The 27,851-nt window shown below is 52.9% G+C and overlaps 1 protein-coding gene across 1 annotated transcript; it reads right to left on the bottom strand.

Annotated features, from left to right (window-relative positions):
* Nucleotides 1-9,707: 9,707 nt before the first annotated feature.
* On the bottom strand, nucleotides 9,708-10,679 carry LOC142821068 (olfactory receptor 10A4-like). The gene has a single exon (XM_075911856.1). The coding sequence runs from the start codon at nucleotides 10,677-10,679 to the stop codon at nucleotides 9,708-9,710; it is 972 nt and encodes a 323-aa protein (XP_075767971.1).
* Between the last annotated feature and the right edge of the window lie 17,172 nt (nucleotides 10,680-27,851).

Here is a 27,851-nt window from a genome sequence, read left to right as displayed (position 1 = left end):
TTCCAGGGGCGATTCACCATCACCAGGGAGAACTCCATAAGTACGACCTGGCTGCAGGTGGGCAGCCTGCGAGCCGATGACACTGCCACGTATTACTGCGCTCGGCACACAGTGACACAAACCGCAGCTACCGCCGTTCAAAAACCCCGCGAGGGGACCCAGGCTCCTAATTCTCCACATAGCCAACAGGAGCTGTGATCCCCGTACCTGTGGAGGCGCAGGTAAATACGGCATGTGGGGGCCGATCAGGAGCTAACTCTGGCTATCGGAATCCGCCCCCCGGGCCAGTATTTGCCCACCTCTTGGCTCCATCAAGTTACAAGAGACAGGAAGCTACAAGGTGTATTTACCTTACCCGTGTGTTCATGGACAAACACCGGAAACGTGTCTGTTCCTGGCAGTCCCTGCTTCTCATCAGATGTGGATGCTCCACATGACCAGAACCCGCGGCCGCCACGCGGGGGCAGCAGAGACACGAACAACCGGGCGCTGGGCACAGAACCGAGAACAAACTTCGGTGGTTGAAATACAAACCCGCGGGGAGATTTTAACCCTTTCGTTGCCTAGAAACGCCCCCTCTTCCCCCCGCTTGCTTCACGGTGTTCCCCTGGGCCTGCGGGGCAGACATCGCCGGCTGCCTCAGCCAGTCCCGTGGAGGCGGGAGCCCTGTTCCCACGGCCCGGCTCGGCTTTCTGATCGGGCACTTGCACTGATGTAAACCGGGATTCGTTGGACTCGTTCCAACGTGGCTCCTGCGCTCCCCTTCCCCCACAGAGACCCGGGTCCAGCTTCCTCGGAGCCACCCGTCCCGGGAGAGAAGGTCCCCCGCGGCCTGGGCTCTGCAGCAAGTCACGCAGAGAGGTGACAGCGGTTCCTTCTGCCCCTCGGCTCTGTGCCAGCGCCCGGGGGGCGGAGGGTGACGGAAGGAAACACGCAAACAGGCCACAGTCAGTTATCAGAGGCCTTAGGGAGCAAGAGCGGCTGGACACTGGGTCTATTTCGGACAGCAGAGGGGACTTGAGTCCAGGTGCGCCCCTGTGCCTGTTACAGAACAGGAGTGACTGTCCGCAGCTGGGACAGGACACACACACACGAACCGCACACACAGTAACACACAGCGCAGACACACAAACAAATCAAACACAGTCACTCAGACACAGAGACACTCGGACACACTCACGTCTCCTCCCCTTTTCTGAGGCTGAAAGGGCGACTGGGGGAATCGGTTCTGTGGTTACTGACGGAAGAGATCCGCACGGGGGCAGCAAAGCGTCACGTTCGCTTCGGAGACTGAACGTTTGGCCTCGGCTCCGCAGGCTGGGATGGAACCGCAGCGCGAGGCTCTGCCCAGCCTGCTCGCTTCAAAGTCAGTACGAGTTCGGTACCCAGCGCCCCTTGGAAGTTCGCCTATCACCACTCACAGGCAGATTTTCTCCATTGGAGAGTGCCCAGAAAGAAGACGAGTAGAGTTTACTGAATTTGTATCGCTTTTTATTCGCAAGTCCAGCTCACCCGGTCTGGGACTGGCTATGACCCGGCTTTCCAAGGGCGACTCACCATCACCAGGGACAATTCTGGAAGCACGGCCTGGCTGCAGCTTTAGTCCCTCCAGAGAGCGTTTGCACCAGTCAACAGTCCGGGATAATTTCGCCCCAAACTTCATAGCCCCGTGACTCACTTAAGTCCCATGGTAATGAAAGTTTTCTGGCTGAAGCGCTAAGTCACTTTTCAAAGTATGAATTAGGCCCCTGTGTCACTTGTGACAGCAACAAAATATCCCTGAGCAAATGTCGTGAATGCAAGACAATGGGAGGCGTGGGGGAAGAATCTTTCAATATCTCCTGTTGAAGCTAATACCCATTAAGTCTGAAAAAATAAGGGGGTGTCTGCACCCCCCATGTCACCCTCCCTTTCACAGTGGAGGGTGGGGTGTCAAATCCCTGCTCCCACATCAGGCTTAGGAAGGATGATCTTGGCTGTATCATTTGCTAGGCAAGTGATCTAACCACTAGGCAATAGGAAGCACCATCAACTCCTTCTGTGGTCAAGGGATTTGGGGGCGCTATTATCAGCTGAGGCACTTACCTCCAAGGCTGTGAATCCCAGCTGGAGCTCGGTACCTAACCCCCTTCTCGGCATTTGCTCGAGCTAGAAGCTGCATGAGGCAACCCTCCCCCGTGTGGTGGCTTTGGAAGGCCCCGTAGCTCTGTGATCACCGTACCCAAGGAGGCTGAGGTGAATACGGTGAAGTGGGTGCCCGCTAGGGGCTGACCCTGGCAGACCGAATCAGGCCCGCGGGCCAGTATTAGCGCTCCGCTGGTCTGAAGCAAGTTGCAAGCAACCGGAAGTCACATGGCATGTTTACCTTACCCGTGTGCCCCGAACGAACCCCCGACACGTGTATGTTCCTATCAGCCCTGGTACCTGCTTCTCATCGCACTGGGAAGCTCTTTCTAAGGAGAGGTCAGTTCTGTTATGTCGTGCTTCACAGATTGGGAAACTGAGGTACCCGGAGCTGAAGGGATTTGCCCGCCGTCACCCAGCGGGAGGGACACAGTCAGGATCCGCATGTAAGTCTCCTGAGTCCGAGCCCGGTGCTTTGTCCACACAAGCCAGCATGCTCTGTACTCAGCAATGCCCATGTGACCCGTGCGGAGCAGCAGCTCAGACTAGGGGATCCCAGCAGAGATTTGTGGTAACAATAACTAAACAATAAAATAACAATAAATCGTGTCCCTCCTGCAGGCTCATCCACGTGCGCAGGCCCCTCACAGACACCTCAGGGTGAGGGATATGGACCCTTCCCAAGGCCGGGCTCGCTGTGACTGCGGGTCTGTGCAGCGCCGAGCACAACGGGGCTGCGGACTTGGGTTCGGCTTCTAGGCGACACCTCGCTGGTGAGCGTGTGAACCGCACGAGCCGCTCGCTGGGAACTACGAGGCCGGGGCCGCATCTCTGGGCACTAAAGAGCGAACAAACCGGCCCCTGCTTTGCATGCCGCGCGCGCTATGCAAATGAGGGGTTTGTTTCCCCTCCAGCACAGACTATTTCTTGTCCCGCGGCTCCTCCCAACGCCCAGCCCGTGTCGCTCCCTCCGGGTCTCGGTGCCTGTGTCTGTCCGGCTGCCCAGCGGGGAGATGAAATTCCTGCTCCCGTCTCTCCTGCTCTGTGCCCTGGCGGCAGGTAAGTGCTTCGTCGCGAGCTGTCTCTGCCCCGCGGAGCCCGCTGCGCCCCGCGCTCTGGCTGAGGTTTCTCCTGGCTCTTTGCAGGTGGCCGCTCCCAGGTGACACTGCGGCAGCCCGGAGCCGCCCAGGTGAAGCCTTCGCAGACCCTGAGCCTCACCTGCTCCGTGTCCGGATTCTCTCTCACCACTAGCAGCATTGGAGTGGGCTGGATCCGACAGCCCCCGGGGAAAGGCCTGGAGTGGTTGTGCCATGTGTGGTGGGATGAGGACAAGTACTACCAGGACTCGCTGAAAAGCCGCTTGAGCATCTCCAGGGACACGTCCAAGGGCGAGGTGTATTTGGAAATGAGAAGCCTGGAAGCCGGAGACAGCGGCACCTATTACTGCGCCAGGATACACAGTGACACAGAGCCCAGCAGGGACTCGCACAAAAAGGGGAAGCGGATTCTGAGTAGCTCAGTGAGGCCAAATGAGCTCAGAGCAAAGAGATTTCCCGAACCAACCTCCCTCTCAATGAAAAGAAAGAATATTTTCCACCCGGGCGTATCCGCCTCCCTCTCCTGGGCGGACGCGAACAGCTGTGCCAGACAGAAGCAGCCCTTCCCCAGCTGGAATAGAGCCCCTGTCGCTCGGGCTTTCTAGTCAGTCACTAGAGCAGCGTTTCTCAACCAGTGGTACGAGTACCATTAGGGGTACTTGAGAGCAGTCTGGGGGTACTTCTACACAACTGAAATTTGGAGAAAACTGATTGTTTTTAATTCATTTCTAAAACACTTTATTCTGTTTGTACTGTTTCTACCCAAACATGGCATTAAGCTGTTTAAACAAATGTGTTACAATGATACAAAAATGTGTCTGAAAACTGTAGGTTCTGGGGGAACTTCGACTGTTCTTTTGAAAAGGGGGCGCGCTATAAATAAAGGTTGAGAAACGCTGCGGGAGAGAACAGCGCTGTCACACCGCTCAGGACCCAGCCGTTGGCAGCGGGGCTCTGTGAAGCTGATAGCGAATCGCTCCGTGACCCTTCTGCAGGGTTTGGGAACCCGGGTTTCGAAACGCGCATTTCTGAATTTTTCGTCTGCTCGCAGCTGGCTCGTCATTACTTCCATCTGTAAAGACTAAATTAATTCTCCCTCCCCCCGCAAATGTGTCCAAAACAACCGCACTGGAGACTCATCCCTGGTGCATCTTCCCTACAGGTGACTGAGAGAACGACCCCGGGAGTTGCCAGCGTTGCTGTTGTTTATTCATAAATGTATCTTTGCGTCAGTGGGTGTCACAGCACTTTCCCGACATGCCCCGCCCCGTCCTACAGAAGGGGAAACTGAGGCTCGGAGAAATGACTTGCCGGAGTTCACCCGGCAGGCTGGACTCTCCGCCCGGCCTCTCCTAGCCCCATGAGCCGTCTCTGCAGGTTTCAGAAAAGAATTGTCCCTTCCCACAATTCCACAGACTTTCCCAGGAGAGAAAAAGCCCCGCCCGAGTCCTTTATGACGTCACTTAGCCCAGCGCCGCCCGCAGGCCAATGGGGCGGTCCTCAGGCTGGGGGTTCTAGGGAAGGGGGGGCATTGGAATCGTTCTGGGAGGGGCTGGTGGGCAAGGCGAGGCATGGGATAAAGACCTGAATCAGAAAGCACCCTGCTTAGCATCAGGGCCACCTCTAGGTTTTCTGCCACCCCAAGCAAAAAATTTTTTGCCCCCCCCCCTTTTTTGTCCGGGGAGGGTGCACACACAAATGCAGCTTGTGCAGCTTCCTAGAGGGTGGGACACACGCTTCAGAGGGGGAGTCCAAACCCCGGGGCATTTTCATCTCCTAGGAGAGCACCAGGGACTCCCCACATGAGCTGTCTGACTCTTGGTGTCCATGGACAAGAATCAGACTCACTATACAATGAAACAGTTCAAAGGGATTAAGGGAACTTTTGTTTCAACTCCCCAGCTCAACTGTCCAGAACAAGACAGGCACCACACAACAAAACCCCACTAGCCTAGGACCTATTCCATGAGAGCAGCCCGGTGCTTTTTCCTTCGGGAAGGGACAAAACAGCCTCTGAAGCAGGGTGGATTGATTTAAATAGCTTTGATTTTAATCTCTAATTTTAATCATGATTTAAACTGGCAAGCAGAAAACCTAGGTTTAAATGAGTAATGGTATTTGCCAGGCAGTGATGGGTGTTCGGCAGCCAGGCAGCATTGGGACTTACTGGGGCCAGATGGAGTGTGGGTGTTGAGACTGGGGGGGGGGAGGGGGCATTATACTTTTAAAATATTTTCCTAATATTTCCTGTTTTACCTCATTTATTATTTGCTAAGTGGTGCCTACTTTTTTTAAAACATATGATTTGCATCTACTTCTGTCTGGAGGGAAATTCTATTTAAAATAAACAAAACCAGCATTTAATTTTGTAAGAAATAAAGCTACCTTAAATGTGAAGGACACACAACAAACATGTATCCAAACACATTTTGCATCTAAAATTCATTTTTTAAACAAAGGAAATATCCCCGTCTCCTGTCACCAGTCCCCACCTCCCCCCACTCATGGGTGCAGCGCAACCCAGCTCCACAGACAGCGCCACCTCCTCCCCCCCTGTCCCTGGGAGCAGGGGAAGTTGCCAGCTGCCCCCACCCAGCCAGGAGCTGTTCAATAGGCTGAAATGGTCATTTTGGCCTGTCTGATGCATCAGACACCCCTGCCCACTGGTCCTCCCTATGGTCCATCTGTGCGCCATCCTCCATGTAGCGACACCCTGCCTGCCCCCCAACCCGAGTGCCCACACGCGGCCTGCCCCCCCCAAGTCCCAACACCCACACGCTGCCTATCCCCCCCAAATCCCAACACCTAATACTGCCTGGCCCCCCAAGTCCCAACAGCCACACGCTGCCTATCCTCCCCAAATCCCAACACCTAATGCTGCCTGGCCCCCCAAGTCCCAACAGCCACACGCTGCCTATCCTCCCCAAATCCCAACACATAATGCTGCCTGGCCCCTCAAGTCCCAACAGCCACATACTGCCTCCCCCCCAACATCCAATGCTGCCTGCCCCCCAAGCTCCAACACCCATACGCCCCCTGACCCCCCAAGTCTCAACACCCACCCTCCATCTGGCCCCCGTAAGTCCCAATGCTGCCTGGCTGCCGAACACCCAACACTGCCTGGCAAATACCAGCCATGGGCAGCCAAAGAGAATCTACTGCGAGCCAGGAGCGTATTGTAGATCTTTCGATTATATTGATTGAAAAAGACCTGTGTAAAGAAATGGACTTTACTGACATAATTGAAGAATGTGCTGCCAAAAGAGCTAGACAGCTAGAATAGATTTAAATACAAATGAAAATGTTTAATTATTAATGCAGAATTGTGTTTACGAATGAATTACAATATCATTAAAACAAAAATTATCCAAGTAAATTTAAGTTTCTATCAAATTTACCCAATTCATATTTAATATGCAAATAACCTTCAATTTGCACATTTGATGACTTTTTTCTGTTTTTTCTCCAAAGGGGAGGCCCCACAAAACCCTCATCCGTCCCTGCCCAGCCTCCCTGCCCTGAGCCCCTCATGTACCCCAGCCCAAACTCCTGCACCTTCACTGCTACAAGCCTGCAGCTTGCACACTGTTGGAAATAATCCAGGACACTCTGGATGCAGGTGAAAACAAGCGGAGGATTTATTATACACCAGCTGATGGAGTGACATGCAGGGGTTACCCTGGTGAACACTGGTTAATTAACACAATACAATAGGTGTGACGGCGCGTTGGGGGGACCCCGTCTCCTGCACCCCGAAATGGCACAAACAGACTGCACCAGCTGGTGGAATAGAGGAAGTTTATTGCCTCTCCAGGATACAGCACAGCACAGATGTAATCTGGTCACAGAGCTGGGCTTGGATGCCTCAGGCCCCCTTGAGATGGGGGAGACTGGGCCCCTAAACTCCAGCCCCTTTCCCTAGGCTGTCTCCTCCATGCTTCCAGCCAGCAACTAACTAACCCTCTTCCAGCCCTGCCCCCCAGCCAGGGCAGCATTCCACCTTCCTTTGTTCCTCTCCATGGGGGGTGTCTGGCCATACTGGTTTGCATAGTGACTCATCCTGTTTTGCTGGGTCGTGGTACCCACGGCAGCCAGTGGGGGTTACCCCAGAGCCAGCAGCATAGAAACCAGCCAGGTACCCCCACTACGTCACAATAGGTTATATAGTTAGCAGGTGGATGGAGGAGAAATGATTTGCTAGGTCTAGCAGCAAGACGAAATGAGAACATAAGCCAATAGAACTACTAAAGATTACATAATATCTCCGCCCATTGCAAAGTAACAACTCATTAATTAATATACAGGTGGTTATTGTTTAAATGCCAAAACATGTCAGCAAAACAGTAATAACATTTTAGTCTGCATAGATGATGATGTTGCTATAGCAGGCGGGTATGGCCTTGAGTTGGTGCAGCGCTTGGTTCTCAGGCTTATTATCTAGGAGTGAAGCAAGACAGTTTAAGCAAATTTTATGAATGTTATCTTAAGCAAAATGTGTCACGTTACCAACTGAGACCTGTCCAAGTGTTTTAGAACGTGGTTGCTATGGTGCCCAGGGTCTTTTACTGTCTGCAGCTCTTATCCTGACTGTGGTGTTCCCAGGCCTTAATCCTAAAATGGAGTTATGCTGTTTAGAGGCCTACTAGCACATTTAGGGCTGCCTCAGTTTACCCTACACACACAACCCCAACCCTCCCCCTGACACCAAAACTGTGCAGCCTGGGACCCCTTGAGCCAGCATCCTCTTCTCTACTTCCTCCTGCATCCAGATTCCCTCCCAGAGCTGGCACCTCTCACCCCTTCCCAGTGCATTTTTTGTGAGGTACAATAGCAGTGGCGACAGCATGAAAGACCAGCACAAAGTCGTTGAGCTCCCTTCCCCCCCCCCGCTCCCCCCCAAAAAAGGCCCCGGGGAAAAGTTGTTAACCAAAAAAAAAGAGAGAGAAGCCGTGCCCTGGGATGGAAGTACCAACATCTATTCCCCCTGTGACGGACCGGGCCATGTCTGGGCACAGCTGAGGGCGTCCTCTCAGGGCGAATTGCTCAAATCCGGGGTTCCTTACAGCCCCCGACTGGCGACCTCTCCAAACAGGCCACAAACCAGTCCCACAGAGCGCTTCAGCTGCCTGCCTGAAGCCTCCCGAGCAAAACCCCTCCGACACCCCAGCAATATCCGTGCCCCAGATGGCCCCGGGCCTATACACAGGTGGGGGGTCCTAGCACCCAATCCCACCTACCCCGAACAAGTCCTGTCCGGTTCCAAGAAACCAGCCACAGATCCCTGGTCAATTTACCCTCTGGACCTTACCACAAATCACGCTGGGCCAATCCTTTAGAATCTATATCTAAAGGTTTATTATTACAAGAAAGAAAAGCTTGAGAGTAAGGTTATTAAAGTACAGTACGTTACATGCACCGAATCTCCCAGTTCTCGATGCAGGCTCTAGCAGAGATGTTGCAGCTGCTGGTTAAAAGTCCTTATTGCACATCCTACGATCATGATGGGTTCCCAGGTCTTCCGGGCTCTTCAATCCCTGCAGTGCTGCCTCTGGGATGAAGTGCTGAGCTGAGAACAAAATGGCCTCGACCACATGGCCTCTTTATACTCCTTCCTGGCCTCTTCTTGTATGCAGCAAGTCACCTGGTCAGAGGCCAATCTCTGTTTCCTGCTGGCTGCCCTCAGGTGACACATCCCATTCTTTGGGTGTGTCCATAGCCTATTGAGAGCCATTGTTCCACAGGGCTTTGCTACTCAGCCTGTCCATAGCAATGCTTTACCACATTCAGAGAAATATTCAGCTTCCACACAGATTACAGATTCCTACCTACACACACAGACATTAAACACTCACATAAATAGCGTACATAAGATCAACAAACAACAATCTCCCATTCAACACCCCACATGGCTCCCCCCACACCAATTTCTGGGGCCAACATCCCCACCTAGGGGTGCAGCAGCGATCTGGCTGCTTCCCTCCAATTCAGCAACGTGACACCCCCCTCCCCCTGCCGCGTGGTGGTGGTTTGTTTTTTTCTCAACAACTTTGTCCCCGCTCTTCACACTGTCTCCACTGCTATTGTGGCTCTTCGTCTCAAACGGGTTGGCTACCCCTGGTCAGTGTCTTATTGGACCGGTCACATGCTCCCTGCTGGCTCTCGGTGCAGAGCTGGCCCAAGGCACAGAGCATGCGACCGACACCTGCACCTCTCTCTGGGCTCAATCTCTCCAGCTCTTTTCATTTCACAGAGCCACCAGTTCATGTCCCTTGCAGCCTGCTGGTACTTCCCCAGTAGCATTGGCCATTGGTCCTAACTATAATGGAGCAAGGGTTTGGAAAAGGTCCCTGCACCCCCGTTGCTCACTAGACTGTGACTCTACAAGGGCAGGGCAAGAAGCTCACAGATGGGAGTGGAAATAAAACCTTCTATTTGGTTGGCTTTGATACTGGCCCTAACCCCGCCCATGCTGCAGCTATTCCATTGTCACCTAAGCAACCCAATGGGCCAGTATCTTGGAAACCTTAATTTCCTGCAAGTTTTGCACAGGGCCTCCTGGACCTCCCTGTTTCTCAGGGCGTAGATGAGTGGGTTGACCAGGGGCGTCAGGACGGTGTAGGAGACTGAAAGAACTTTCTTGAAATTGCTCGGGAGGTCGGTGGTCGGGAACATGTAGGCAATCAGGAGCGCTCCATAGTAAACACTCACCACGATGAGGTGGGAGGAGCAGGTGGAAAAGGCCTTTTGCCTCCCAGTGGTGGAGGGGATTCTGAGGATGGTGCTGATGATGCAGATGTAGGACACCGAGGTGAGCAGGAAGGGGACCAGTATTAAAATCAAGCAGCTTGTGAACGCCAACGTGTCCATCAGCAGAGGGTCATTGCAGGAGAGTTTTACAAGGGGAATAAAATCACAAAAGAAATGGTCGATACTGTTGGGGCCACAGAAGGTTAACTGGGTTATTGACACTGTGCTTATACTACAAGCAAGGAATCCACCTGTCCATGATCCCCCGGCAAGCTGGAGACAAGACCTGCCACTCATCCGGGCTGTGTAGTGCAGTGGGTTGCATATGGCTAGATACCGGTCGTAGGACATCACCGATAGGAGGATGCATTCTGAGGCTGCCAGACCACCGAAGAAGTAATATTGTGTGAGGCACCCAGTGAAGGAAATTGTCCAGTCCCCAGTCAGGAGCCCGGCTAGAAGCTGAGGCAGGAGGGTGGAGCTGTAGCCGATCTCCAAGCACGACAAGTTGCCCAGGAAGAAGTACATGGGGGTGTGAAGGTGCCGATCGGCCACAACCAGTGCCAGGATGAGGATGTTCCCAGCCATGGTCATCAGGTAGATCATGAGAAAGAGCAGGAAGAGAGAAACCTGCAGGCCAGGAAGCTCCCCGAATCCCAGGAGGATAAATTCTGTGATGGATGTTTGGTTCCCTTGTCCCTGGCTTGCCATGGGGTGTGTCTGTGGGGCACAAAGAGGGACACTGTGAGCAGTAACTAACATTCATTGTAATATGGCAGCCTTGTCTTCATTGCCTCCCACTGCCAGCCCTGGCACAGCAGCCAAGTGGGGAATGGAGGGTGGGGAAGGGAATCGCCGTCTCTCGATTTCTGAGCAGAGCCCAGGTGAAACAGACCGTGTCTCTGCACCCTGTGGAGCGTCTTGAAAGCTGGCACCAGGCACTCAAATCCTGTGGCCTTGGGCTCAGACAGGGAATACAGACACCCTGACAGATGTGCCAGACACCAGATCAGACAGTCACTCCCATCACTGCCTGGTGGCTAAAAGCTGAATGAGGGAGGGGCCGTTCCACTGGGGAGATCAGCCAGGAGGGGATATTTCACAGGACGCTCCAGCAGAGAAATAAACCAAGCAAGCGGTCCTGGGACCCATAAGGGCTGGTGTGAGGGGCTTCCCTTCACCCTGGTTCTGCCCGTTTATGCAGAAAGCAGCAGGGCACAGTCTGAAGTGCAGATAGTGAGACTTGTTTTGGGGCCAGTGTCCAACCAGGTGGATTCCCACGCCATGCCCACCTGTCGGGTGTATCTCTGTGGGCCAACAGTTTCCCTCTCCCCAACTACAGCTATTCACCCAACAGACCCCTTCTTGTAACCCCCAGCCACACACACCAATGGGCTCCCCTGTCCCTCTGCTCTGTACCCAGGCTCCAATCATGCAGAGCCCTGCCTGGGTCTCTGTTCCTCATTCTCCTATTTCCAGTGCCCCATTCCCCCATTACCAACCCCCTTCCCACTCCACCCTTCTCCTCCACAGACACAGAGACACCCACCGTGCACACCCCGATGGCACCTCCTAGAAATCATGTTCCATTGGGGGGGGGGGGTGAGTCAGGGTCTGTGTCCCACCCCTTTGGTCCCCCTTGGGAGGGGCAAGGAGGGAGGCTGCGTGGGTCAAGGGCTGGCATTTCTCTTGTCAGTGTTTTACCTCCCCGCCGGATGCTATGAAACTGGGAGGGGCTGCAACTGCTTTGGAGGATAGGGTCATAATTGAAAATGATTTGGATGAACTGGAGAAATGGTCTGAGTTAAATAGGATGAAGTTTAATAAGGACAAATGAAATGTATTCCACTTGGGATGAAATAATCCATTTCACAGATTCAGAATGGGAAACGACAGTCTAGGAAGGAGGCCTGCAAAAAGCCATCTAGGGGTCATAGTGGACCACAAGCTAAATATGAGTCAACAGTGTGATGCTGTTGCAGAAAAAGCAAACATGATTCTGGGAGTCATTAACAGGAGTGTTGCAAGCAAGACACGAGAGATCATTCTTCTGCTCTACTCAGCGCTGGTGAGACCTCAGTTGGAGAATTGTGTCCAGTTCTGGGCACCACATTTCAAGAAAGATGTGAAGAAATTGGAGAGGGTCAAGAGAAGAGCAACAAGAATGATGAAAGGTCTAGAGAACAGGAGCTATGAGGGAAGACTGAAAGAATTGGGCTTCTTTAGCTTGGAAAGGTGAAGACCGAGAGGGGTCATGAGAGCAGTTTTCAGCTATGTAAAAGGATTTCACAGGGAGGAGGGAGAAAAAAAATTCTCCTTGGTCTGTGAGGATAGGACAAGAAGAACAGGCTTAAACTGGACAAGGGAGGTTTAGGGTTGACATTAGGAAAAACTCCCTAACTATCAAGGTGCTTAAACACTGCAGTATCTTGCCTAGGAAGGTTGTGGAATCTCCATCTTTGGGGTTCTTTAAGAGCAGGTTAGATAAATGTCTCTCAGGGGTGGTCTAGACGGTACTGGGTCCTGCCATGAGGGCAGGGGACTGGATTCGATGACCTCTCTAGGTCCCTTTCATTTATAGTCTCCTGTGATTCTATGAATCCCGTCCCAGCTTTGCTCCCAGCTCTCTCTAGGATTCACTGGGCCCATTAGCAAGGCTCCATCACTGTCTCAGAATGGGGCTCAATGCCAGAGTGGGGGAGATACCATGCACCCATTGATTTCACACCAGTAGCTGCCCAAACTCCTCCAGAGATCGATCCCTCTACACGCCGTGTGCCCATCTGCCACACTGGTCTCGTAGCACCTCAGGGGGATGGGGCAGGAGAGACACGTTCCAGAGAGTGCGGAGCCCAGATACCAGGGTGATGGGAGCGAGGGAAATTGTGAGCCGAAAGCTCTTTGGTGATCTGAAATCCTCGCCTTTGGGGGCGGGGAACTGTTAGAGACCAGCGCCCATAGCCCCATCCACCCCGCCTCCGCTAGTGTCCTACCAAACCCACGTTGCTTCACAACCCTGGAGCGGCAGGGAGCCGGGAGGAAACGGCTGATTTACCTCCAAGGCAGGTCGGGCAGCAACGGGATCCCGGCTCCCAGCTCTTCATGCAGCGTCTCAGGGCCAGAGGCAGGTTCCTCCGCCCATCTGCTCTGCCCGGCGCGTTCCCCTGCGCCCCGGCCCGGTCAATGGAACGTCAGAGCCCAGAGCAGCGATCGAGGCTCCTTCGCCCTCTCTGGGTGAAGCGCCCCGAGCCTTAGCCCTGCGCCAATTGTGGAAAATCGTCCCCGCTGAGCTGTATAGCCTGCTGCGGGCAGGGGCCGCCTCCCCAGGTGCCAGTCCCACGGGGAACGTCACCGGCGAGGGAGGTTGGTGTTTGGTCTGTTTCTGGATGATACCGGCAGGTGCAAACTTCTAGTCTCAAAGGTGAAGTCCCGGAGAGGGGAGAAACTTTGAGCCCTAAAGCAAATCCCTCTGTGGCGGGCGAAGGCTGCGCTGGCTCTCAAGAAATAACACACGGATCCCAGGAACACGCTGTGTGGCTGAGTTTGTCAGAGCTGCCTAAGTGGTTTAGGCACAAAATTCTCATCCAATTCCCTTAAGCAGGTTTGACAATCTCAGCATGGTTCGCTGAGCTTGCCCCGTCTGGAAACAAACCTCCCGCTGCCCTTGGAAAGGAACACCCAGGTCCCTGTCCTGTCAGCGTCTGTAACAGCTCAGTTCAGGTGTCATTATAGTGAACATCTAAGTGACTGGGGAGCCTGGATCCCATTTTCAAAGGGGCTTCATCGCTAGGGCTGAGCAGTCTCTGCCTGGCTGAAATTAAACCGACTCCTTTTGAGATTCACTGAAGTGTGTGTGAAAATGTCCCCACAGACGCTGATACTGAGCCGGGAAGGGACAGGAAACTTCTAGGCTACATCACCCACATTCAGCCACTAAAGGCAGATGAGACCAGGGTATGAATGGTCATTAGAGCCCGTCACCAGAGGTGGCGAATGGAGCCACGTTCGACACAGCAGCGCTTTGACTGGCCGGCTGGTTGCTCGCTAGTGACTGTGCTGCTCTGGGGTCCCTGCACCTCACTGGAGGTCAGTGATGTCTCCAGGTGGTTTCTGTCCCTGCTCTATGCTCTTGGTTCCAAGACCCCAAGGGGCTGTGACCGGGCAGGACTTGGCTGTGACAGTGTCAGTGTCCATGAGTCACTCTGAAGTCAAGTGGCAACTCTGCAGCTGAATGGTTAATTGTCCCCAGCTGAGGAATGCAACTAGCTGCCCATGATCTGTAGGAAAGGGGAGTTTTTCCTGCCACACCTCAGCACAGCGCCCGAGCGGGGCCTGAGCTCAGGAGCCTGCCTGAGAAGTGAGAAAAGAAACCTGTGGCCCTGGCCCTGTTCACCCAGCTCTGTCGAAGTTTCTTGCGAGGAAGTTGGATCTGCCAGACCGAGTCTGCAGCTCCTGTTCCGTCACCCTGGTATTGGCCACTGGGCTGTACGCCGGGAACAAACTCCCAAATAATTTTTTGCACTTGAACTAGGGGCCGTCAAATGACATTAATAGGCAGCAGGTTTAAAACAAGCAAAGAGAAGTTTTTCTGCATGCAAGGCACAGCCAACTTGTGGAACTCCTTGCCAGAGGATGGTGTGAAGCTCAGGACTTTAACAGGGTTGAAAAAAAGAGCTACATAAATTCATGGAGGATTGGTCCATCATTGGCTATTATACAGAATGGGCAGGGATGGTGTCTCTAGCCTCTATTGTCAGGGGCTGGACATGGATGACCTCATTCCACGAAGTGTAACAGTTAACTTGAACTAAGGACTTAGTTCAAGTTAATGTTTCACTGCCGTGTGTAATCGTGGGTAGTTAATTTGGACTAGGGGGATTGAAAAATGATGATCAGACGGGAAGATGCAAATCAAGCCTGGGATATTTAAATCCCGGGCTTCATTTGCAACTTCGAATGCCTACATTAGCCTTCCTAGTTCAAACTAGGAGGCTAGTGTAGACATACCCTTGCAGAAGAAAGCTCTGAAAGGCCATTATAGCCATAGGGCTTTCTTGTGCAAGAAAACCCCTGCTGTGCAACCACACTGCCTTCTTGCACAAGAAAACTTACACTTGTAAGAAAAGAGCATAGCTCTTGTGCAAGAGGTTGTCTTTTCCTAAGCCATAGTGTAAATCTTCTTGCACAACAGTGGGTGGGCAGTGTGGACACTCTGCAGAAGAACGGCTCTTCTTTTGCAAGAACCCACCAGTTTAGACATAGCTTAAAGTGTGGGAAGAGAGGGCTTCTTGCGCAAGAGCTACATTCTGTTCTAACAAGTGTAAGAGCTCTTGTGCAAGAGAGCTGTGTGGACGCGTGGCAGTGGTTTCTTGCGTGAGAAATCCCTATGGCTAAAATGGCCACGAGAGTTTTCTTGCACAAGTGAGCATCCACACTGCCATGGATGTTCTTCCTCAAAAGCACATGGCAGTGTGGACGTGTTCTTGTGCAAGAACCCACCAGTGTAGACATAGCCTGGGAACGGCTGGGAACAGCTGGCCGGGGATGGAGCAGCAGAGCACAAAAGCACATGGCAGTGAGGGTGTGTTTGGAGCAAGTGTAGACACAGCCTGGGAGCGGCTGGGGAGCCCTCACCAGCTGGCCCCTGCTCTAGGAGGCAGGATAAGGGACCCTCTGACGTTATGGAGGGGCGTGGGCTGTGCAAGGGCTGGAGCATTCACACAGAGAGCACAGGGCCTGGCACTTGATCTTCACCCACCCTGCCCCCACAGTGCTCCTGAGAGCAGCTGCTACGTACTGCAGTGGCCTCACGGTTTGATGTGCTGCCCCTCATCTACAGACAGTTCCCTGGTATTGGTCAATGGGAGGTGCAGGTGTGGTGTCTGCAGGCAAGGACGGCATGTGGACACCCCCTGCTCTGCCTCGCAGGGGCTGCAGGGACATGCCAGCCACACCCAGGAGCAGCAGTTACCACGGGGATAATGACTCCAGACGTGGCAGGTTCGGCATTTTAGAGCTCACTGCTCCAAGAATCACATTTAAACAACCCAGAGAAATGAAAGTGATGTCTGCACAGCCCAGTCAAACCCCAAACTAACCCACTTTGCAAGCAGTGAAAGTGGTAACCTCCCCTCTCCCCTCCCCCCCCCCATACATGATGGGACCAGAGAGGAGAGGGAAGGGCAGTGTCTGTGTCTGTGTGTGTGTGAGAGAGAAATGACAGAGACACATACTGTGAGCCTGGCAGAGATTTGCATTGCCAAGCTCCCTCCATCCCCTTCTCCTGAACCCACACAGAGAGGGGGGAGGAGGGACACCCTGACATCAGCTCCTTTCCTCTTCCCCCTCCCACACCTGCCCAGCAAGCAGGAGGCTCCCAAGGGAGCGCTCCAAGGCAGAGGGCAGGAGCAGCACGACAGTGGGTGGAAGAGCAATGTTAGTGCCAGCACTTGACAGCTTCCTGGCCAAACCAGTCGGGATCCCCTGCCAGAGGCTCCAAGATCTACTGGCAGATCCCCATGGACTGGTTGGTCAGCACTGATTTAAGGGAACTGTGTTTCTGGCTTCTGGGTACCAGCAAAGTCCTGCAGAAGCTTTTCGCTCTGCGGTTTGGACAATCTAAATATCAGACTGACAGTTTGGAGGACTGTCTGCCCCCTTCATTGCCATTTGCCCCAGCAGAGCAATCCCAGCCTGGCCCACTGGGACCCCACTCAGCGTGTCCTGAAGTCTGTATCCTCTGATGTCTTCGCACTTTTCATGACTGCCCAGCGCCAGCCTTTCCCCCGCTGACTGGTTTTGTCTCCAGAGCTTTGGAGCTAATAATGCCCAGTGGGACTTGCATAGAGGCACTTGCCTTCCATGTGCCTTGGCTAATTGTCTCTTTCCCTTCCCCCCATACGGAAAATAGTTCAGTTCCTAATTAAACACTAGTTTGCATGTTGGGAGAGTCTTTTTCCCAGGCTGCTCCACTGTCCTCGCATCAACCCCTTCATAGAACTCTAGCACTGGAAGGGACCTCGAGAGGTCATCGAGTCCAGTCCCCGGCCCTCACAGCAGGACCCAGTACATTCTAGACAGTCCCTGACAGATGTCTTTCTAACTTGCTCTTAAATATCTCCAGAGATGGGGATTCCACAGCCTCCCTAGGCAACTTATTCCAGTGTTTAACCAACCTGACAATTAAGACATTTTTACTAATGTCCAACCTAAACCTTCCTTGCTGCAGTTTAAGCTTATTGCTTCTTGTCCTATCATCAGAGGCCAAGGAGAACAATTTGTCTCAGTGCAATGTAGAGCGGAAGAATGACTTCTTGTGTCTTGCTCACAACACTCATGTTCATGCATCCCAGAATCATGTTTGCCATGTAACACTGCTGGCTCATATTTGGCTTGTGGTCTATTACTTGTGGGTCATTTCCTATTCAGTATGTCTGAAACTGATTGTTCTTTCTTAAAACAGTAGAACTTGAAGCAATGCATTTCAGGGGTGAATTTGATCTAAGAAGAGTTTTGGACGGTTTTTTTTTACTTTGCTTTCACAAAGGTAAATTAATTTTTTTTCAACCTCAAATATGTTTTTCACTTGCAAGGTGACTGAACACCTTCATTCACACAGGTACCCTGACACACACTCATTTGCTACAACTCCTACAGTTTGTGTGTTTAAGAATGCAATCCATAGAAGTGCTTGCAAAATGGATAAAGAATTGATGACTGGTGACTGTTGAAGGGAAATATTTTCAGGACATCCTTCCAAACTTTGAATGGGGGGGGGGGAGAAATAATGAAAAAAAAATCAAAAAGTGAGAAATTAAAAAAATGAATTAATCACCGACATCTGTTTTAAAATTACAGAGTGGGATTTCCAAAGATTCCTATGGGATTTGAGCATCTGAATTCCATGGGAGGTTTGTACATAATTTCTTTAATTTTTTTTGAAAATGTGATCCTTAAAGAAGATGACCATTTTTCGGTTCAATTTGTTTACATAGCTCAACAAGTCCTAGGAAACTTTTTCCATTTGTAATTTCCCACTGGTATTGGCAGAGCCCAGATGAAACCATCCCACTTTAAAAAACGTATTTATAGAACGGATGCAGGCAAAGTTTATTTCCCAGATGGGCAGAGACAACATGCGAGGTAGAGCACTGGAGAATGACAGAGAGTAATTTGGAAAATGAAAGAGAGGGGCGTTTATTTCATTTGTGATTACAGCATCTGAACCACAGCCAGTCTGAAAAGGTGAGATCTGTATAACTATGCAGACCTATTCCTACGCTTTGATGTTCCATGGCTCACAATTTCATGGACAAGAAGGGACCGTTTTGGTCTCCTAGGCTGAAATCCTGTGTAACACTTCATGCAAAAAAACTCCTACAGCAGAACTTTTAGAAAAAAATCCACTTTTAATTTAAAAGCAGTCCATTACGAGGAATCTATCACAATCCTCGGTAAAGTGTTAATTATCTTCAATGTTAAAACGTGCATCTTATGTCTAGTGTGAATTTGTCTTGTCTCAGCCACCATTCAGCAGGGCGTTTCTGAATGTCTCTGTTAGAAGAGCCAATTTACTCCTCATGTAGGTGCTACGTCCGAGCAACCAAGACATTTCTGAAATGTCTCTGTGGGACACGGAATGGATTGAGCTCATTGAGTCTGTCACTAGAAGGCACAGTAAGTGGCACTTTGGCTGCTGTGTTGATGTTGTTGCTCAATGAAAGAGATATAGAAAAAGAATTTAGCAAGGAATACAGAAAGGTGGAGGAAAAAATGTAGCAGTGAAGTTCAATCCAAACAGAACTATGTAAGACTTCGTGGAAACTCAAGTTAGACACACTGAAACAAGAGGTAAGGTGCATGTTTTAAAGAGTGAGAGTTGTTACCAATTGGGTTAGGGTTGGGATGAGAGAGGTGGTAAATATGCCGTCACATGAACTCTTTACATTGAGTCTGGATGTCTTTCCTGACGATATCCTCAATTTAAAATCCAAGTTGTGGGTTGAGTTGTGAAATTACCATAGAATGGTATGGTTTACGTGATGCTGAGAGCAGATTTGATCTTTATTTGGCAACTAATTTGGGGGCAGAAAAAATGAAAGGCAATCCGAGAGGGGTAGCTGTAGGGCACTGATATTTTTACACATTGTATTTTCCTAATACAATGAAAGTACATCTTTTAGAATAAATTTGGGCTCATTAAAAGCTTCAGAGTTTCTGAGGTCACACATAGTGGTTGTATTAAACAGGTTTCTTGTTGTCACTGATAAAATATTTTATTCTTTACATCTACCATGGTGGGATTCTGAATATATTTTCATGGAAAGTTTTGCCAGCCTTGAAATGCTGAAAAATATTGTTCCGTGTAAAGCGCATGAGCGGCAATGGGGCATTTGAAAGTGTTTTGTGTGAGATGTTCTAGGATGAGTCTTAAGGAAAAGTGAGTTTGAAAAAAAAATCTCCAGGGTCCTTTTGAAAAACCAGCAGAACATGAGCCTCCAATAGGCAGAACTGAACCTGGGCATGAGGCTCTACTGTGGGGGTTTTGAACCTGGGGTCCATGGACCCCCAAGGGGCGCATGAAGCCCAGTCAGGGGGTACATGATGTTCACGTATGTTCAAGTATAGGTAATGTATTGAATTTAGTTATAAAAAATATTATCACCCAGCGGGATAGGTGATGTGTTTAGCTAAGACCAAGGGGTGTGTGGACCGAAAAAGGTTCATAACCGCTACTGCTTGAGCAAAACAACAGCTGGGTCCCCGCTGAGGCTGTAGAGCGAGCTCATTCTCGCTCACTCACAGTAGGTGGTGTCGGTGCCACTAGCTGGGACAATGAACCACACCCAACAGGTGCGGGGGTCACGCTGTGACCTAACAGGCAGAGTACTTTCTTGGCTGTTAAATCAGGGGAATAGTTACTAGGAGAAGAGGTGTCCTTTCTCCCCTGTATTTGGCACATGCAGAAATCCCACGTCCCGTTTTGCGGTGCCCATCTGAAAAAAGCTACTGAGAAATTAAGGCGTGTTCAGAAACTAACCACAAGAGTGGCTGAAGCTCTGGGCAGTTTCCTTGCAGTAACAGTCTCCATACGCTCCTCTCAGCAAGGAGAAGCCGGCTGGGTAATTTGATCCTGGCCTGTAGGTACCTACCCGGGGAAGACAGAGCTGGGTCCAGCAAACCGAAATGTCACGCGATGAAATGGCTGGAAGTGGAAGCTAGAACAACAGAGACTGCAGCAAAGGTTCCCAGTTTGGATACTGAGGGGAGTGAGCCATCCGAATAACCCGCCCAGTCCTGTGGGGGATTCTCCTTCTCTGCTGAGATTTAAATCAAGGCTGGATGTGTTCCTGGGGCAGAGGTGGGCAAATACTGGCCTGTGGCTGGGTTCGGTCTCTGGGGGTTAACCCCTGTAGGCCCCGGCCCCACCATATCTACCTGCACCGCCTCAGGTATGGGGAGCTGTGATGTAGTGGGGGTACCTGGCTGGTTTCTATGCTGCTGGCTCTGGGGTAACCCCCACTGGCTGCCGTGGATACCACGACCCAGCAAAACAGGATGAGTCACTATGCAAACCAGTGGCCAGACACCCCCCATGGAGAGGAACAAAGGAAGGTGGAGGCTGCCCTGGCTGGGGGGCAGGGCTGGAAGAGAGTTAGTTAGTTGCTGTCTGAGAGCATGGAGGAGACAGCCTAAGGAAGGGGCTGGAGTTTAGGGGCCCAGTCTCCCCCATCTCAAGGGGGCCTGAGGCATCCTAGCCCAGCTCTGTGACCAGATTACATCTGTGCTGTATCCTGGAGAGGCAATAAACTTCCTCTATTCCACCGGCTGGTGCAGTCTGTTTGTGCCATTTCGGGGTGCAGGAGACGGGGGAACCGCATCGCGCCATCACAGGAGGACAGCATCCCTTGGCCTCGGATCACCATTTCTGGCCATTGGGAGCTGCGATCTCCAGGACCAGGGGCGGTGCAGGTAAATATGGCGGCGGCAACCCAGCAGGGGCTGACCCTGGTGAAATGGCCCAGTTTTAGCGCCCACCTCTGCAGGAGATGATCATTCATGAGTTCACAGACCATCCAGAACTGCACAATTTCGATGTTTTTCTTCTCCCCGCTTTTGAAACTGTTTCCTAGCCCCTCGTGTTTTATTGCTGTCTCGGCACCTTTTCCATACTTAGTGTAGATTTTTTGGGATAGGACAACCACACCCGCTTGCACATTCAAGGTGGAGATGAACATACAATAATTAAGCGTTGTTTGATTATATATCCGTATGCTACCTACAGTACCAGGCAGGAGGTCGGGGTTCCTTTGAATGCTGGGTATGGGGAAGGGCTCCAGTATTTCTAGTTACATCAAAAGCAAAACCTGTGGGTCATTCCTGCTTATTCCCTCCCATCATTCTCCTTACTAAACCCAATTTATAGCAAAGCGAGACTTAGTGATTCTAGTGATAACTACCAATCAACTGCATATCGTGTACGATACCTATTATGTCAATATTTAGGATACATTTTGCTGGGCCAAAATATTGCAAAAGTGCTTAATTAATAGTTTTCCGGATGTCTCTGGAATTTTTCTTATAAAAATGGGATGCACTAGGACCAGGTTGTTTCAGGTCCAATTGCCCTGGTCTCGCTGTCCTGTACAAGTTATGCAAGATTGGGCAGCACTCCTGACTCTCCCCCACCCTCTTTGGCCTTATTTGCATGTGACCATGAGTCCCCCAGAGCTGAGTCACACCTAGGCTTTGCTTTGTGAGAGATCCAAGGATCGGATGAGGAGGAGAACCGGGGGCCAGGCCAAAGGGAAGCTCCTCACCCGGCTCTTACAAGTCCCAGGCCTGTTTGCTTGGTTGGTTTCTCTGCTGGAGCTCCCTGTCAAATATTCCCTCCTGGCCCAGCTCCCCCTCCCTCCTTCAGCTTTTAGCCACCAGGCAGTGATGGGAGTGACTGTCTGAACCAGCGTCTGTCACATCTGTCAGGGAGTCTGTACCCCCTGTCCAAGTCCAGTGCCACAGGCTGCCATATTGCAATGAATGTTAGTTATTGCTCACAGTGACCCTGTTTCTGTCCCACAGACACACCCCATGGCAAGCCAGGAACAAGGAAACCAAACATCTGTCACAGAATTTATCCTCCTGGGATTCGGGGATCTTCCTGGCCTGCAGGTTCCTCTCTTCCTGTTCTTTCTCGTGATCTACCTGGTGACCATGGTTGGAAACGTCGTTGTCATAGTGTTAGTTGTGACTGATCGACACCTCCACACCCCCATGTACTTCTTCCTGGGCAACTTGTCCTGCTTGGAGATCTGCTACAGCTCCGCCCTCCTGCTCCAGCTGCTGGCTGGGCTCCTGACTGGGGACTGGACAATTTCCTTCACTGGGTGTCTCACACAATTTTACTTCTTTGGTGCTCTGGGAGGCTCAGAATGCGTCCTCCTAACAGTGATGTCCTACGACCGGTATCTAGCCATATGCAACCCGCTGCACTACGCAGCTCGGATGAGTGGCAGGTCTTGCCTCCAGCTTGCTGTGGGATCTTGGATAGGCGGCTTGCTTGCTTGTTGTATAACCACAGTGCCAATGTCCCAGTTAACCTTCTGTGGCCCCAACGGTATCGACCATTTCTTTTGTGACCTTATTCCCCTTGTAAAACTCTCCTGCAATGACCCTCTGCTGATGGACACGTTGGTATTCACAGTAGCCTTGATTTTCTTACTAGTCCCCTTCGTACTCACCTTGGGGTCCTACATCTGCATCCTCAGAACCATCCTCAGAATCCGCGCTACGATTGGGAGGCAAAAGGCCTTTTCCACCTGCTCCTCCCACCTCATCGTGGTGAGCATTTACTATGGAGCTCTCATGATTGTCTACATGTTCCCAACCACCGACGTCCTGAGCGACTTCAAGAAAGTTCTCTCTGTCTCCTACACTGTCCTGACGCCCCTGGTCAATCCACTCATCTATGCCCTGAGAAACAGAGAGGTCCAAGAGGCCCTGTGCAAAGCTTGCAGAGAATTAAGAACGTAAGAACACCCACTTTGGATCAGACCAAATGTCCATCTAGCCCAGTATCCTGTCTGCCAACAGTAGCCAGTAGCAGGTGCCCCAGAGGGAGGGTACACAAGAGGTAATCCTCACTGATCCCTCCCCTCTCACCCATTTCCAGACAAACAGCGACTAGGGACACCATTCCTACCCATTCTGGCTAATAGACATTCATAGACCTAACCTCCATGAATCTCGCTAGCTCTTTTTTGAACCCTATTCAAGTCCTAGACTTCACCACATCCTCTAGCAAGGAGTTCCAGAGCTTGACTGTGTGCTGAAGGAAGAAAAACTTTTCTTTGTTTTAATCTGCTGCCTATTGATTTCATTTGGTGACCCCTAGTTCTTATATTTAGGGAATAAGTAAATAACTTTTCTTTATTTGCTTTTTCCACAGCAGTCATGATTTTATAGACCTCTAGCATATCTCCCCTTAGTCTCCTCTTTTCTAAGATGAAAAGTCCTAGTCTTTTTAATCTCTCCTCATATGGGACCCATTCCAAGCCCCTCCTCAGTTGTGTTGCCCTTTTCTTTACCTTTCCTAATGCCGAGAGATCATTTTTGAGATGAGGCAACTACATCTGTGCCCAGTACTCAGTTAAGGGTTCTAAGATTCTGGCCCATCGGGTTGCGTAGGTGAAATGGAATAGCTGCAGCACGGGCTGGGTTAGGGAAACCCGAGGACACCGCCCGCTATTACTGTTCCGCACACACAGCGACACAGAACCTAGTAGAGATTCTACAAGAACCCAGCCTGCACCTCCGCCTTGCGCCGCCTGGGGGCAGCAGTGACCGTGCGGCAGTGTCCTTGCAGCTGAGCGGTTTGCAGCCCGCAGACACCGCCCTGTATCGCTGCGCCGGATACACACAGCGAGAGGGAGCCTAGGAAAGGCTGGACTGAAACTAACCGCGTGGAGAACCGGTCTGGCGTTACCAGCCCCACGGAGGAGCAGCCGCCAGTCCAGCGTCCCTCTGCCGCAGGAGGTGTTCGCCTCGCCAGGTTGGAGCGGGACCCATAGACTCGAACACTGGAACTGGAAGGGCCCTGCAAAGATCCTCAAGCCCAGTCCTCTGCCCTCACGGCAGGACCAAGCACCGTCTAGATCCGCGGTGTCCAGCGAATTCTGAACTTGCGACCTAGCCACACTCAAGCAGCCAAAGAGAGATTAGTGATGAGCGTGTTGCACACTACGGATCTAGGTACACTTAAAAGTAGACGCTGTCCCCGAGGCTTTAAACTCACAACTCTCGGCCTATAAGGCTGTGACGTAGTGGGGGTACTTGCTGGGCTGTGGTGACCCCTGCTGTCTGGAGCAAGACCCAGCAGGGAAAACCTCACTATGCAAAGGTAATGCCAAACTTGTTGAACCAGTTGCCAGACACCCCCCATGGAGAGGAACAAAGGAAGGTGGAATGCTGCCCTGACTGGGGGGCAGGGCTGGAAGGGAATTTAGTTAGTTACTGTCTGGGAGCATGGAGGAGAGCCTAGGGGAAGGGGCTGAAGTTTAGGGGCCCAGTCTCCCCCATCTCAAGGGGGCCTGAGGCAGCCTAGCCCAGCTCTGTGACCAGCTTACATCTGTGCTGTGCTGTATCCTGGAGAGGCAATAAACTTCCTCTATTCCACCGGCTGGTGCAGTCTGTTTGTGCCATTTCGGGGTGCAGGAGACGGGGGACCCCCAACTGGGTGTGACGGTGCGTTGGGGGTCCCCCGTCTCCTGCACCCCGAAATGGCACAAACAGACTGCACCAGCCGGTGGAATAGAGGAAGTTTATTGCCTCTCCAGGATACAGCACAGCACAGATGGAATCTGGTCACAGAGCTGGGCTAGGATGCCTCAGCCCCCCTTGAGATGGGGGAGACTGGGCCCCTAAACTCCAGCCCCTTCCCCTAGGCTCTCCTCCATGCTCCCAGACAGTAACTAACTAAATTCCCTTCCAGCCCTGCCCCCCAGTCAGGGTAGCATTCCACCTTCCTTTGTTCCTCTCCATGGGGGGTGTCTGGCCACTGGTTCAACAAGTTTGGCATTACCTTTGCATAGTGAGGTTTTCCCTGCTGGGTCTTGCTCCAGACAGCAGGGGTCACCACAGCCCAGCAAGTACCCCCACTACGTCACAGTTCTCCCCCCTCCGAGAGCGAACTGAGCAGGGTCACTCCGCTCGTGACCTAGGGAAGTTCGGGTCCTCTGCGTGGGAACCCGCCCCGGGGACATGGGTGCTCCCCTTGACTCAGGCCGGCCGTGGCAAGGCCCCACATGAGCTGGCTTCCCTCTGTCCACTCGCCGCCCCGCTCCAGGGCGACTGGCACAGGCCTGTCCTCGGGGGTCACACCCACCCTTCCGCTGGCCTTGATCTCTGGCCAGGGTCTCTCAGGCCGGAGCCATGAGCCCAGCGAGCCTTCTCTGGACAGCCAGGGCAGCTTCCACCCCCGATGCTCCATCCAGGGAGGTCTTCCCCTCCCATAACTCTCTCAGCAAGCCCAGAGGGTCCTTTATCTGGGGTAGAGACCCCCAAGCCGCTTTCCTACTGTCTTGGGCCTTCCCGCCCCTCTGGCAGGAGTCACAGGACCGGCAGTACCGCTGCACGGCTGTAAAGATTCCCGGCCAATAGAAGTGCTGGAGCAGCCTCAGCCGGGTGCTCCGGATCCCCCGGTGGCCCCCAACGGGGACGTCGTGGGCCAAATACAGCAGCTTGAGGCGATACTTTTGGGGGATGACCAGCTGCCGCTGGACCCCCCATGCCCTCACCTTCCTGGGGGGAAGCCATTCACGGAACAGGAGGCCACGTTCCCGCAGGAATCTCTCCTGGCCACCTCTCCCCCGGGGCTGAGCTGCACGGAGGCCAGCCTGGTCCCTCAGCCTCTACAAGGAGGGGTCTGCCTGCACCTCAGCCTGGAATTCAGCTGCTGAGGCAGGGATCGGGACCTGTTCCCCACCTTTGCCTAGGTCCGGAGTCCCAGCCTGGCTGGACCCCGTGTCCACTGGGATGGGACCCTTAGGATGCTGCCAGGAGTCCTTCCCTGGACCCACGTTGTCAGCCCCCCGCTGGCTCTGGCTCCGGGTAGTGACTAGAGCCCGCTGGGATTCATGGGGCCACTCCTCTAGCTCATTCCCCATCAGCACCTCGGTGGGCAAGTGCGGGTGCACCCCCACTTCCTTGAGGCCTTCCTTCGCCCCCCATTTCAGATGCACCCGGGCTACAGGCACCTTAAACGGGGACCCATCTATGCCCTTCAGGGTCAGCTGGGTGTGGGGTAGTATCCGGTCTGGGGTCACTATGTCGGATCGGGCCAGAGTCACCTCCGCCCCCGTGTCCCAGAAGCCCGTCACCTTCCTACCATCCACCTCCAGGGGTATGAGGCACTCGCTCCGCAGGGGCCGTCCTGCCCCTACCCGGTACACAGAGAAATCTGCCTCCTGAGAATGAGACCTCCCAGGGGAGGTGCACTGAGCATCCTTCCCCTCTCTCTGAGCTGAGGTTTGCCTGCCAGCCCCTGCCTCTGGGGCAGCCTGCCCTTCCTCCCGCCCCAGCCAGTTAACCCTGGAAAGTCCCCGGTCCTGGGACCTGGTGCACTGAGCCCTCTTGTGGCCTTTTTGCCCACAGCGCTGGCAAGTTAGGCTTTGGGCTGTCTTGCGACCTAGCCACATTCAAGCAGCCAAAGAGAGATTAGTGATGAGCGTGTTGCACACTACGGATCTAGGTGCACTTAAAAGTAGACGCTGTCCCCGAGGCTTTAAACTCACAACTCTCGGCCTATAAGGCCGATACACTGGCCCCTGAGCTGTTGATGTATCTAAGAGTTCCTTTATCATTTCTCCGACAAGTGAGTGGAACGCCATCCCTTGCCCAGAGCTGCAACCATAGGAGTGGCCACGTTGGGTCAGACCCGAGGTCCTTCTAGCCCACAGTCCTGTTTGCCGGCAGCGGCCAATGGCAGGTGCGTCAGGAGGAATGAACCCAACAGGGAATTAGCAAGTGGCCCGCCCCGCTTGCCAGATACTTTGCAATCGACGGGCAGGGGCACGTCTCTGTGTCCGGGTCGGTGCCCGGGGAACGTTTCCTGCCAAATGTCGGTTCCAGGTGCGCTCGGGCGCCTGCAGAATTCCGGGGGAGCCGAGCCGGGCAGGGAACGGGGGAGGCTCCGTCCCATATCGGGCCTGGCTCCGGAATTGATTCCGCCCCTTGGTATCTAGGGGGCTCAGGGAGGTGGAGAACGTTGGATTTCCCCGAGTGAATTAGGCCTGGAATCTCAAAGGTGCCCGAGGGAGCCAGGCGCTGCCCCGCTGCCCCGCTGCCCCGTCCCACCACGTCCCCCGCGGAGATTTCCGTCCCAAGGGAGGAGGAACTAGTGATCTGAGGAGCAGAAATGCCACGTGGGTTGGAAAACGCTTCTGGCAGCAAAGCGCCGTCAGACACCGCCCTTCCCCGGGCTGATACCGCCCGGCGTGTGAGCCGGGGCCATTGCTCCCAGGGCCTGGCTGAGCAGACACTGACTGGGGGTCGAAGGGGGGGGGGGGAGCAGGGACAGTCCCAGACTCGCTGACCCCTCACTCCTGAAGACTGATCGCTGATTCCTACCTGCGCCCGGACAAAACCCGCCTGAGGCTGCGGGGGAGAAATTCTCTGGCAGGGGGCGCTGGTGAGTCGCGGTCCGCACGGGGCAGGCGTTGGGAGCGTCGCAGAGAAAGGGGCCGGGGTAGAAATGTGGGTTCCCCAGTGAGGGGGAGTGTGACGGGGACAACGCAGGTGCCTCGCTCCGGCTGCGCATCCCAATCCCGGTGAGCGGCCAGAAATGGGCCAGCGGCTTGGGCCACTCACCGCATCGAACTCACCGAGCGC

This window comes from Pelodiscus sinensis, chromosome 30 (assembly GCF_049634645.1).
Source record: "Pelodiscus sinensis isolate JC-2024 chromosome 30, ASM4963464v1, whole genome shotgun sequence".
NCBI classification, from domain to species: domain Eukaryota; kingdom Metazoa; phylum Chordata; order Testudines; family Trionychidae; genus Pelodiscus; species Pelodiscus sinensis.
This window is presented reverse-complemented; position numbering and strand designations above follow the sequence as displayed.